At 40.0% G+C, this 13,641-nt stretch overlaps 1 protein-coding gene across 1 annotated transcript in view; it reads left to right on the top strand.

The window, feature by feature from the left end:
• Positions 1-13,641, top strand: part of LOC124272417 (semaphorin-5A-like) — a 145,528-nt gene that overhangs the window by 97,119 nt on the left and 34,768 nt on the right. Inside the window, 3 exon segments of the mRNA XM_046707584.1 lie at positions 9,513-9,612; positions 12,552-12,609; positions 12,611-12,760. Coding sequence (XP_046563540.1) covers positions 9,513-9,612; positions 12,552-12,609; positions 12,611-12,760 — 308 coding nt within the window.

Here is a 13,641-nt window from a genome sequence, read left to right on the forward strand (position 1 = left end):
CTGGCCTTGAGGATTGTGTTTCATCACGTTCAGATGGTGTGGATCTTTTCTTGTGCTGCAAGACTAAGTCAGCTCTAAACCAAGTTAAGTGCCTCTTACAGAGCCCAGAGTGTACAGTTATTAAAACATTCCCCAGTGCTATACTCTTACATTTCTCAGCTCTAGCCATCTATATGTATCTCCTCTTCCACTAATGGTGAAATGAAAGGATTTCTGAGATCCTTATTACTCAAGTGTATATTTAAGCTTTCCCATAACTTAATTCCAAAAGGGGCAGTGGTTAAAGCATTCACTGCCAATGCATGAAGACCCGGTTCGAGTTCCCCACACAATATTGCTGGAGTATTGCTAAAAGCGACGTAAAACCCAACATACTCAATGACTAATTCCAAGGACAATATGTTAACCTAGACCCAATCAGTGCCATGCCATTGTGTTATCTGTGATATTACTGACTGGGTTGTATACTCAATAACAAACTCATCAAAGACATATTTGAACATTTGATAATCAGCTTTTTTTCATTCTGTGGCTCATAACACTGTTATAATATTGAGTATTGAACAAATCAAGTCAATAGGAAGAAAAGACATTTTGAATGAGTTGCTTATTCTGGTTGCCACTTACGTTCCCTGAATGACATGTTCCTTGAATGACGCTGATGAATGATAGCTACATTGTATAAACCTGTACTTGTTTGCTACAATGTATTCATTTAGATACATTGACGACATTTCTGGTGTATATTACTAACATATAATACAACCATAACCCTAGTGTACATTTCTATATGTCTTTGTTGGGACTTTCTGACACTGCACATGTAATTAGGCATAAGTTGGTGTCGTATTGAGAGGTAATTTCTGTTTCTTGTGTACTTCATGAAAGGTGGGATCGCACATTGTTGAGGCATGAACGGAATCTAGACAGTGGTACATATTTCTATAGCGTCTTGGCAAGGAGCACTTGACTTCAAGGATTCTATGACCATGTGACTTGCTATGGTGTATATTGCTCTTAACACACGTGGTTACATGGACTACATCACAGGCTGTACTAATTTATTTGACAAATCTAATTTATGTATCCTATATTTGTAAATGAAAATAATTCTCTTTGAAAATGAAATGTAAGCAAAAATCAGAAAGAATCTCATATGGTGCTGAGTTTAGAAATACTATTTCCCAAACAACTATTTATGTTTTATGTATCCTTATATGTGAACAAATATTATTCTCTTTCAAAATGAACTAAAAGAAAAAATCAAATGGCTTGAGTTGCCATGAAGGAATCTCCCATGGTTCGTTCAGAGTTTGAAAACACTATTTCCCAAGCCACTATTTATGATCTATGTGCAGTTCCTTTGCTCTGTAATCATTCAAACAAATTCCTCTTGAGTAAACTTCATTAGAATATTAATTGCTAATTAAGTGTTCCGGTGTCAGTTGGTATGTGTCTCTTGTAGCTGCCATTTTTGATTATATCATTTCCTAATTTCCCCACATAGGTAAACAGTTTATCTCTGAGCAGTACATTAAAAGCTTATGTCAATAATAAGATCTGTAACAGACACAGAAGTCTTTAAATATCCTCCCTGATGGAGATAGTTGTGTGGGATATAGTATCCTAAACCTCAAGGTGATGATAATAATAGGTAGACAGTTTACCCCCAAGCAGTACATTAAACTGGTGTCAATAATAAGATCTCTAACAGCCACACAAGTCTTCAAGTAACGTCCCTGATGAAGATAGTTGTGTGGGATACAGTATTCTAAACTTCACGTTGCTGATAAGATTGACGTAACGAGAAGATTTATTTCCGTGCGTTTTGAGTGGCAGCACAGCAATGCAGTCGTGTTGTTTTGTTTGGGTGCAGCAATAGTCTGCAAATGGAGATTGTCTGTTTTCTGAGTAGAAGCTAGCACACCTTGATTGTCTTCCCACCTGTTCCCTGTTTCCGTGACGGCCATTACACGCCAGTCCAGAATCATGTACTGTAGACAAGGTCTACTCGACAAACATCATAAGAACTGTGTTGCTTTAAAGTGAAACTGCCTTTAGACTAAGAATTGTATGCTTATTCTTGTCAGTTAACTAACAGTAAACATGAATTCTTCAACTCATATATTCCTTAATCCCTTTTCTGTGTCAGCGAAGGAGGAGAATTTAGCAGGTTAGGTTAACTAACAGTAAACTTGAATTCTTTAACTCTAATATACCTCAACCTTTTTTCTCTGTCAATGAAGGATGATGATTGATGAGGTTAGGCTAACAAACAGTGATTCATTCATTAACTTATATTCTTTAATCCTTTATATTTGTCAATAAAACAGGCTGGTAGTGTTTTGCTGTGCTTGCACAAGGGTTGAGTTTGAATTCGAACATTCATTCCTGTTGTCATGTGATCTGACGGTGGGGTAGCACAGTGGTTAAAGTTTGACCTGCACACTTGGGTTCATTTCTGAACATGGCTACACTTTCAAGATCCATCCCTAGCAGGGTCTTCACTCCTGAGAGTTTCTAGGGCTTCAGACTTACCCAACACAAAGCCACATTATCCCCTTAAGCAAGTGACTTTCTTCAAAACATACCTATGTTCAACAGCAGTCAATGGGTACCCAGTAGGAAGGGATAGTAAGGTGACTGTTTTCTTTCTAATGCCTCACAGGCAGCTTGGGTTGTATACTTCCCAAGAAGTTGAGAAAGAAAATCATGTACACAGTAATCCATTGGCTGTGTAATAAGAGTGCATTATGAGCATGATATGAAACATAGATAAAGCACAATACAAATGGCCTATTATATTTTACATTATGTTATATTTTTATTATATAAGAACTCAAAACACCATTTGTAATATCCAGAATGTTTTTAAAACAACAAATAAAACAACAATATAATTTCCATAATTATGATAAATGAATACGAAAACCAGAACCTATAGTACACTGCCAACATAATCACAAGCACGCATTCATGAAGTCTAGTCATTAAATGCTTTAAGTATCACTGTGAAATATTTAATTATCATTCTTGGATATATTATCCTTATGTAATTTTGTAATTGCTCATTTGATTCGGAAAGAAGGGGCATCATTCTCCACTAAATTTAATGACACTGTCATTCAGTGCAGTGTTACTCCATGCAAAGATTGAGGTGGTTTTAAATAATCCAAAACTTCTTCTCAACATCTGTATTGTACATGTGAACTCAACTGCAAATATGGAAAAAGGGATAAAATTAAATCCACAAGACATAAATTTGATGACATTGCTCAGTACATGTCATCACAAATTAGTCAAGTTTAGACTCAAGGATTGGGCCATTCAGCCCAGGAGCTATAAATTAAGAGCTGTTATTGGTGTTAACAAATTCATGGGTTGACCCCTTGGTCTGTATGGAAGCTGTGTGATCCTTGTTGGGTGTTTGTTAATATTTACACATAAATGATATACAGATGTGTTAAAACACTTCCATTGAACTTGTATAGGAAACAAAGTGGACCACTTACTGTCTGTGTTCAGACCTTAATGTGGAGATTGAAATCAGCTGAGGTCTGTTTAGGGTTGGTATTATTTGGAAATATTTGTTTGGAAACCATTACCATGTTTGTACTATTTCCCTGAGAACTTTCTTTGGTGGTTATAGTCTGATTTGAATATGAGGGAAATTAGTTCCCCTTTACCCATCTCTCTGAGGATGAAAAGATGAAGAAATGATAAAGAGGAAGGGCATATTGCTCGGAAACACCCAAAGCATGAACATGACTAGTTATAAAGGAAGCTAAGTGGTATTGTGCTTGGGATATAATCTTTAGATATATACAGTTCTTTAGTGATTCTGTTCAACTTCACAAATACATAACTACATTTTTCTGTACATCTTTTGAACTTCATACGTATACAAAATAAGTAAGTATACATATAATTTCAATCATTCCCTTGCACAATGTGTATTATGTTGAAGATGTTTAAACTGTTTGTCAAATATTATATCAGTTTATGTTAAGGTATTTCAGTCATGGACAATATGATCAAAGCTGTTTTTCTTGACATAAAAAACAAAATTCACTTGTTGAAAGGGATGTTTTCTATCATGTCAACGTCACTGGTTAAAAAGCAGTGTATCAGAAAAACACACTTGTCATCACTTCTTGAGAAGACAAAAAAAGTTGCCAAATGTTTCAACAAGTTGAGGTTTATCTTCATTTGGAGATGACAGGATTATAATCGTGACATTATACTAACACTCATTTGATACTACAATAATAACCTGTTTGTTTTCCATGGTGATGATTGCCCAAGAGAACTGACTGGAGAGATGTGGCCGACCTCACATCAGGATTTCACAGTGATTAGCTGTCACTTTCCATACAGTTTCACAAAAACAGACATCAAATTCTACTTCTCAGCTGACAGAACTAACATACCAGGTGATGTTTGAATGCTGAGTTACAGCAACATTGAAAGAACAATGTTTTCACAAGTGTTTCTACATCCAGCTGGTGTACATCACCCATGAGGTGACACCAAGAACTGATGGCACTTGCCTGACAGCAACACCTCTGTGGCCTAGTAGATAGAGTGCTTGTCAGGAGAGAGGAAAGGTGGTGGTTCAGTCCCCAGACTTCTTCTGTGGTGTATTGGATAGAGTGTCTGCTAGGAGAGACGAAGTGTGGTGGTTCAATCCCCATACATCTTCTGTAGTGTATTGGAGAGAGTGTCTGCTAGGAGAGACGAAGTGTGGTGGTTCAATCCCCATACATGTTCTGTAGTGGAGAGAGTGTTTGCTAGGATGGATGAAGGGTGGTGTTGTGATCCCAGACTTCTTCAGTGGTCTAGTGGAGAGAGTGTCTGCCTGAAGAGATGAAGGGTAATGGTTTGATCCCCAGACTTCTGTGGTCTAGTGGATAGTGTGTCTGCCTTCACAGCAATAGGGTGGTGGTTCGATCCCCTGACCTTTTCTGTGGTCTAGTGGATAGTGTGTCCAACTGGAGAGCTACAGGATGGTGCTATCTTAACCAAAGTCATCAACATTTATTACTTGTTAAAAACCCTATCTGGTGTTTGATCTGCATCTTGCAGCTGGTATATTCTGTATCTGAGTGGGTGTCCAGGTTAAACTGCAGCATGTATCTCCGTAGCCTGGCAGTGTAAAACAGGTATTAGTGTGGATTAACAAGCAGTCACATACATTGCACACACACACAGTCACAGACACACAAAGACACACACACATTGCTGTATAAATGCAATAATCTTCTACCTGATATTAACGTCTGCTCACCTCCCCTCAGACTAACAGCATCCCAGACTGAGCACCCTTGATGTGTCAGGACCATACCTGTCTCCTGGCTTTCAATGAACCAGTCTACATCTTGCCAATTTGTGCTATCCTTTCTAATTCAACTGAAATGCCTTGATTTAATTGAAATTCGGTTCTGGGGAGCACTGAAAATGTTTACTTGTCTTCTCTGGTAAACTAAAGTGAATTTATGATGTAAAATGTTTGGTTTCATCTGTCAAGGGATTTCTTCCCATACTAAACAGACCAACTTCATTAGCTAGATATGTGCACTATTTGGACCAATCACAGACAAATTATGTTGCTGTTAAGTCTGTGAAAGCAGCTCTGCTTGAACATTCCAGTTCTTCATTAACAGAGCCTGGCGTGAGTCCATGTCAACGCTTTATGTTAATAGATGTGGTTAAACGCTTTGAGGTTTAGATACTTTTGTTAAAATGTTTGTACGCTAATTCACGGAACTCAAAGAACAGTTTGGTTGTTGTTTTAAAGGGAGCATGGTAAGTATTTATTATTGGTTCAAACGTAAATCAACACTAATCACAAAGCTGTCATCAGCATTTTAAGAGTCGCACCTTCGTTACTCCAGTGCAAGGTCAAGGGAACACAACCTTCAAGGTCATTTAATGTTTATTGTTACGGAAGAAACGTTATCCTCATCAAAGAACCTCTAAATTCACACCTCCCTCCTTCACTCAGTTTAGGGTGGAGTTATGGTTTGTTGAGAAGTCAGGAGAAAATTGACCTGTGTTTAGAATGTAATTGAGAAAACCGCAGAATGTGTGAAAAAGTGCCGCAGGGCGTTAGAGTAGACAAGTGGGAATTGTTGTGGTATTACACCGGGAACTACTTCGAGATTGTCTTCTTCTGTAGGGCAAATGTCTCGCAATTGAAACTTAATTGTTGTAGGATGTTCAGTGTTTAGAAGTATAGGGTCAACAATGTGTGCTGTATGAAAGAGCTACTTATACACTGAAGGTCTAACGAGGTCAGGTGGCGGTTGGTCTCCTGTGTCAGATCACTTGTCCTGTTGGATCTCCATAGTGAAATTCGCACCATCATGTCAAAATGTCATATCAGAATTGTCCATTACAATGGATCATTACAGCTTTTACGCCTTAAGATTCATTTTTGATTCACATCACGGGTGTACAAAGAGTCTAGCTCTTTCTTGATGTCCTCTGCCATAAACTGCTTTTTTGGTACTATCTATATCAAATGCCAGTGTCATTTATTATTCTTCAAAGTGACATTGAGAAGCATTCAATGTTCAGAGTTGTGTCCCTTATTAATTCCAGGATCCTGTGATTGGGAGTTTGAATCCCAGATTCCACAAGATATGTATCTGTATTTCTTGTACCTGCTGTGTTTATATTTGTAGTTTATAGAATATTGCCACTGTTTCTTCATGGAATGCTATGCAATAAATATCTTATCTTATGTTTCTAGGTTTGTTAACACCGTATTCATACTCATGGATTCCAACAAAGTGTTAAACATCTCAGCCCTTCAAGCTTTCCTCCTTCATTGAGCTGTTATGAAATATATTACACCCATGAATATTTGGGTTAGAATTGGTCTTCAATAACCCATGCTTGTCATAAGAGGTAACTTACAGGTTCGGGTGGTCAGGCTCGCTGACTTGCTTGAGTACATGTCATTGTATCCCAAATTGCGTGGATCGATGCTCATGCTGTTGATCACTGGATTGTCTAGTCCAGACTCGATTATTTACAGACTGACACAATATGGCTGGAATATTGCTGAGTGCGGCGTTAAACAAGTAAATAGAACATGACATATAACTGTTTAAAGGTTCATGCCATTGAAATTACATTGATCAACATTATATATTCTTAAGTGTGACTTATTCTTCTTGCAGTGTTGAAATTACCCCTTATAACTTTAAAAAACTTGTTGGTGTATAACAAGATAAGGAAACCACCCTGCGTTTGGCTTCCTTGCTAATTAAGAGTGACCTAGTGGGCTTGAATAGGCTGAAAGAGGGATGTTTGGCAATGACCCAGTAAGGCCTAACACATACACGATGAGGATCTTATATCAAAGCGAAGGTCCTTGATAAGTTTTTGCACAATGAATAATTATTCAGTGATGTGATCGTTACTGTTGTGCTTTGAAAAGATATCACTGATATCGGCCCTTGTGGTATAAGTGGCTACAAGACACGGAGGGAACGGGGAACTGTGTGTTTCAGGGTAGGAGATAAGATGTAGCATGGAGGTGGCAAATCTGAAACTATTGTACAAGTACACCTTCAGATAAAGCCGCTATTCTTTGTTGCAGGCTTTCAGGGATGGAACAGATTATTGATAAATCCTAGACACCCTCTTCTGTCATTTTTAGGTTTTGGGGGAGAATATTTGAAAGGGAGATACTGTGCAGGTTATTTGTTTTAGGTCATAAAAGAATGACAAGGCAAAAAGGTTTAAGTAATATTATGCTGATGCTTCATTATCAATTTACAGAAATGACTGATTCCTTTGATAAGTAATTCTTGCAGAGTTCATTGTCTTTCATTGTCTGAAATTGTATGTTATATCATTTTCTGTTTAAATGTTTTCATCTGCATCATATGGAGAAGATGTAACATGATGTATATATTTCTATCATCTACAGTGTTGTTAAATAATACTCTGAAGAATTCCAAAGGGATAAGTTCCTATAATCTTACAAACGTCAATGTCTCCAACAAGTGAAAGGGGCAGTGGGTAGCCTAGTGGTTAAAGTGTTGGCTCATCACGCCAAATACCCAGGTTTGATTCCCCACATGGGTACAATGTCTGAAGCCCATTTCTGGTGTCCCCTGCTGTGATATTGCTGGAATATTGCTAAAAGGGACGTAAAACCATACTCACTCATTCACTCACTCAGCAAGTGAAAACTCTATATGACAGTATAACATCTGTTTGTACCTAGCAACATGATAGATCACCAGGCTAGACACGGACATTGCAACATAATGGATCCGTACCCCAGACAACCTATATTCTAGGTAGTCAAAGCCAGTTTTTGTACAAAGATCATCCAAACCATAAGAAGGCTGTGATTCAAAGAAGATTATGTTTCACTTCAAAAAGAAAATAGTGTCTCTACATCCGTAATGCCTGAAGATCCATGTCTCTTTAACTTTGTCAATGTGCCCTCCGTAGTTGCGACAAGACTGGACCCGCATTGTCCCAAAGTTCCATTACACCAAAGGGCGGGCTACTGTCTTCGCACATGATCAGCCATTATTTACGTTATCAACAACACATAATTTCCTTTAGTGTGACTCGACAGCTACTTATTACAGAATGGCTAGACTTGCCTTTGTCATTGACAGTGCTTGTAAAGGATGTTCGCTTCTGAAGCTTTGCTTCTAGATTACAAGGTCCTAAGGATTTCCTTTACAAAAAATACTATGTTAAGGACTCGAGGATTCAAAGCCGTTCACCTCTTCATCAAGATTTTACAATAAAGATAATCTTGTTCTGACGCCTGTGTTTAGTGTCAAAGTAGTAATGAATTGCTTGCTTACGGAAATTCAAGACTTCAAGAATTATTTTTAAAAAGGCCCTTATGTAATATAATAGGCCAGATGAATAGACCGGTTTATCCTTTTGAGAAAAAATTTGATGGTTTGAATAATAGATCAAGTGTGTATTTAGGGTTAAAGCCTTTGTAGTTTGTTCAGAGGATCATCATTCAAGGGGCTGTTTTTTGTCGGTGAATATTTTACGCTTTTTTATGTCAACATAGGCAATGATAAACATGCAAATATAGAAATTGAAATAGGTTTTGAAATGCATTGTGTGGGGATTTGTCATGCACTCGATCCTGTTTGTATATTATGTACTGGGATAACATTACGGGGGTTATCAGCCCAGGGCAGCTTGAAGTAGGCTAGACTTTCTTCAAGTCTCCTCAATATAGTGGGTAGAAAGTCCTTAAGAAAAAGTGTACTATGGAAAGTCTGCATAGTGCAATAGGAATCCTGTAGTGATACTTTAGATCTGTTGTGTGGTATAATGTATTATTTTCTCAGACTAGTTTTTTAAGTAAATATGTGATATAATGCTATTGTATTGTCCTTTGATACAGGTTTGTATGTGACATGAAAGAGTAACATGTTCACAATATGTCTGGAATACTGAAAACTTGGATATTGGATTATAAGGTACAAGATCTTTGTTTTTTTGTTTTTCAGAGATGGAATCGGAGTTCCAGATCTTTTCCCACGAAGACATCACTGGGTATGTCCAGTTGACAGTGGACATTGAACGGGATCAACTGTTAGTTGGAGCAAGGTAAGGAAGCCTAGGAGTGAGTGAGTGAGTGAGTGAGTTGGGTTTAATGGTGCTTAACAGTATCACGGTTGTATCTTAATGTCAGAAATGCCTAAACTAATGGACCCGTGAAGATCCGGGTTAGAATTGGTCTTCAGTAACCCATGTTTGTCGTAAGAGGCGGCTAACGGGATCAGGATCACTGATTTGTTTGACACATGCCATTGTATCCTAATACGTAGATTGATGCTCATGCTGTTGATCACTGGATTGTCTGGTCCAGACTTGATTATTTACAGACCGCCGCCAAATAGCTGGAATAGTGCTGAGTGTGCCATTAAATAACAACCAACCAGGCAATCTAAACTCATGACATTTACCACTTTTGTGAAACCAATTAGCATGTGTATGAAAACCTGAAACATGAAAACCTGAAACATGAAAACCTGATCAGAGTAAACCAGGATTCAAACCCACAGTCATAAGTATTGGGCATGCAAAGGGAAATAATTCTGTACAACCTTCAAATCCTGCACACTATCCCATGGCCTGTTCAGTTATTCCTTCATATAGATCCTGGTGTTCCAGAGAAACAGATGCAGGGGTGGAAATAACTTTAAAATTGCTAGTGTACTCCGGTACAGTGGCACATGTAAAATCACTTGCCCTGATAATTTTTCCACTATACCGAGCCGTTTTCTTGTTGATTTTTTAAATAAACAACATAATTAACATTGGAATATCAACTGGACACCGGTACAGTGTGATATACAAATTTGCTTGCCCGACAGAAGAAAACACTGGACTCGGGCGTCGGGCAATGGGTTATTTCCACCCCTGAGATGGTCCCTAAGACTTCCAGAAATGGGGAAATAATGTAAGACTGCAAAGATGCAAAAGAACGCTCAGTGATGGACATGTTCCGGCAAGCATGTGCTTTTGTCAGATATCGGTGTAGCTGTCCAATTAGGGGCTGGTGTGAAATTGTGAGGTTGTTGGTTCTTATTAACCTAGATTGAGTCAGATTGTTGACCAGGGTGAGCAGAGGGTTGAGTGAGAGATGACCATGCTGTTTTAGCTCCAGACACAAACAGATGGTGTTAATTACTGCAACAATCTTTTCTTGTTAACAGTTTGAAGTGCCCCTATGTAAAGGAATTCAATTTTGCAAGAATAGATATTGTCATATACAAATTGCTTATATACTCACAGAGACTCAAACATGAGAAAATACACTTTCACTTGGGGGTTTGATCATATTTTCTTATCACTTATGTTTCGTGGATTATTCTGATATTCCCTCCCTCGTATTCATCCTCCCAGCTTTGTGTTCCAGAGCCTGATTGTTCCAGTTGGCCCTACAGAACTGCAGATCCCCACCATATCTTATAGATTATTCTTTTATTCCTGTATATGCATTCTTATGTTCCAGGGGCTGTCTGTTCCAGTTGGCCCTACAGGACCTGGAGATCCACCACCATATCTCACAGCTTATACTGATATTCACCCTCTCTTCCTTGTGTTCCAGGGGCTGTCTGTTCCAGTTGGCCCTACAGGACCTGGAGATCCTCCACCATATCTCATAGCTTATACTGATATTCACCCTCTCTTCCTTGTGTTCCAGGGGCTGTCTGTTCCAGTTGGCCCTACAGGACCTGGAGATCCTCCACCATATCTCATTGCTTATACTGATATTGACCCTCTCTTCCTTGTGTTCCAGGGGTTGTCTGTTCCAGTTGGCTCTACAGGACCTGGAGATCCACCACCATATCTCATTGCTTATACTGATATTGACCCTCTCTTCCTTGTGTTCCAGGGGTTGTCTGTCCCAGTTGGCTCTACAGGACCTGGAGATCCACCACCATATCTCAAAGCTTATACTGATATTCACCCTCTCTTCCTTGTGTTCCAGGGGTTGTCTGTTCCAGTTGGCCCTACAGGACCTGGAGATCCTCCACCATATCTCAAAGCTTATACTGATATTCACCCTCTCTTCCCTGTCTGTTTCAGTTTCTACAGGACCTGGAGATCCTCCACCATATCTCAAAGCTTATACTGATATTCACCCTCTCTTCCTTGTGTTCCAGGGTTGTCTGTCTCAGTTGGCCCTACAGGACCTGGAGATCCACCACCATATCTCAAAGCTTATACTGATATTCACCCTCTCTTCCTTGTGTTCCAGGGGCTGTCTGTTCCAGTTGGCCCTACAGGACCTGGAGATCCACCACCATATCTCAAAGCTTATACTGATATTCACCCTCTCTTCCTTGTGTTCCAGGGGCTGTCTGTTCCAGTTGGCTCTACAGGACCTGGAGATCCACCACCATATCTCAAAGCTTATACTGATATTCACCCTCTCCTCCTTGTGTTCCAGGGGCTGTCTGTTCCAGTTGTCGGCTTTTGGTCTCTACAAGGATGATGGAGATCCACCACCATATCTCACAGCTTATGCTGATATTCACCCTCTCTTCCTTGTGTTCAGGGGTTGTCTGTCCCAGTTGGCTCTACAGGACCTGGAGATCCACCACCATATCTCAAAGCTTATACTGATATTCACCCTCCTTCCTTATGTTCCAGGGGTTGTCTGTCCCAGTTGGCTCTACAGGACCTGGAGATCCACCACCATATCTCAAAGCTTATACTGATAGTCACCCTCTCTTCCTTGTGTTCCAGGGGTTGGCTGTCCCAGTTGGCTCTACAGGACCTGGAGATCCACCACCATATCTCAAAGCTTATACTGATATTCACCCTCTCTTCATTGTGTTCCAGGGGCTGTCTGTTCCAGTTGGCCCTACAGGACCTGGAGATCCACCACCATATCTCAAAGCTTATACTGATATTCACCTCTCTTCCTTGTGTTCCAGGGGCTGTCTGTTCCAGTTGGCCCTACAGGACATGGAGATCCACCACCATATCTCAAAGCTTATACTGATATTCACCCTCTCTTCCTTGTGTTCCAGGGGCTGTCTGTTCCAGTTGGCTCTACAGGACCTGGAGATCCTGCACATGGCTGAGTGGAAGTCCTGACAACCTGACACGGGATGTTTGTATTGCCAAGGGCCAGCCACACCAGTATTGTCACAACTTTGTGAGAGTTCTCCTGCTACACAAGGACAAGGTGTTCACATGTGGGACCAACGCATATAAACCAGAGTGCACATGGAGAAACGTGAGTTCTTCTGGATCCCCATCCATTAAAGACCAGTTATAACATCTCAGTGATGGAAAACAATCATCCATAGAACCATATAACATAGATATCCAGTACATTATACAGGAATACATTCCTTTTAGGCATGTTACAGTAAATTATAGCCTCCATCATAGGACTCCAAATCCAAATTTTGGATTGGTTTTGTTTCCCTTTCCACTGCCCATTTCTTCTGCCCCCTGCCATGGTATTGCTGGAATATTGCTGAAAGCGGTGTAAAACTAAACTCCCTCACTCCCTCTCCACACTCTGAAATCTAGCCCTATGATGGCTGTGTTGACCAGGCAAAACAGGGGTTAATGTCATGAGCAATACTCTGACCTAGGGTGAAATGAGGAGTATATAACACAGCAAGGTGAGGTGAGGTGAAATTGGGCGTCGATCTTGAGAATATTTGGCTCATATGACGCGCGCGCATGTGGTGTATGTGTATAATGCGGCTGCTTGTACTAGCCCAGACTTAAGCTGGTTTTATAGTGCTAGCCCACTGAGATACCATGCTGCAGTGAAGCATGAATATCCCACTCAGACACATTATACTGACTTCGAGCCGACCAGTCGTTGTTGTACATATTAATGCCGAGCGCCAGGCAGGGACCAACAAGTACCATATTTTAACGTCTTTTTGGTATGACGCGGCCTGGGATCGAACCCGCGACCTTCTGCTCTCCGGGCGGACGCTCTAACCACTACACCACTGAGGCGGTCAACACAGCAAGGGGTGGGATATAAGGGTAGTGTAGCAGCAGAGCATACTCTCGTCCTGCCAACACCCTTGGTTAAATTCCACAATGCGAAAAATGTCTGAACGCCTATTGTCATGAAGCTGTCATGAATTA

This window comes from Haliotis rubra, unplaced genomic scaffold, assembly GCF_003918875.1.
Source record: "Haliotis rubra isolate DU_JTF1 unplaced genomic scaffold, ASM391887v1 Scf17, whole genome shotgun sequence".
Taxonomy (NCBI): domain Eukaryota; kingdom Metazoa; phylum Mollusca; class Gastropoda; order Lepetellida; family Haliotidae; genus Haliotis; species Haliotis rubra.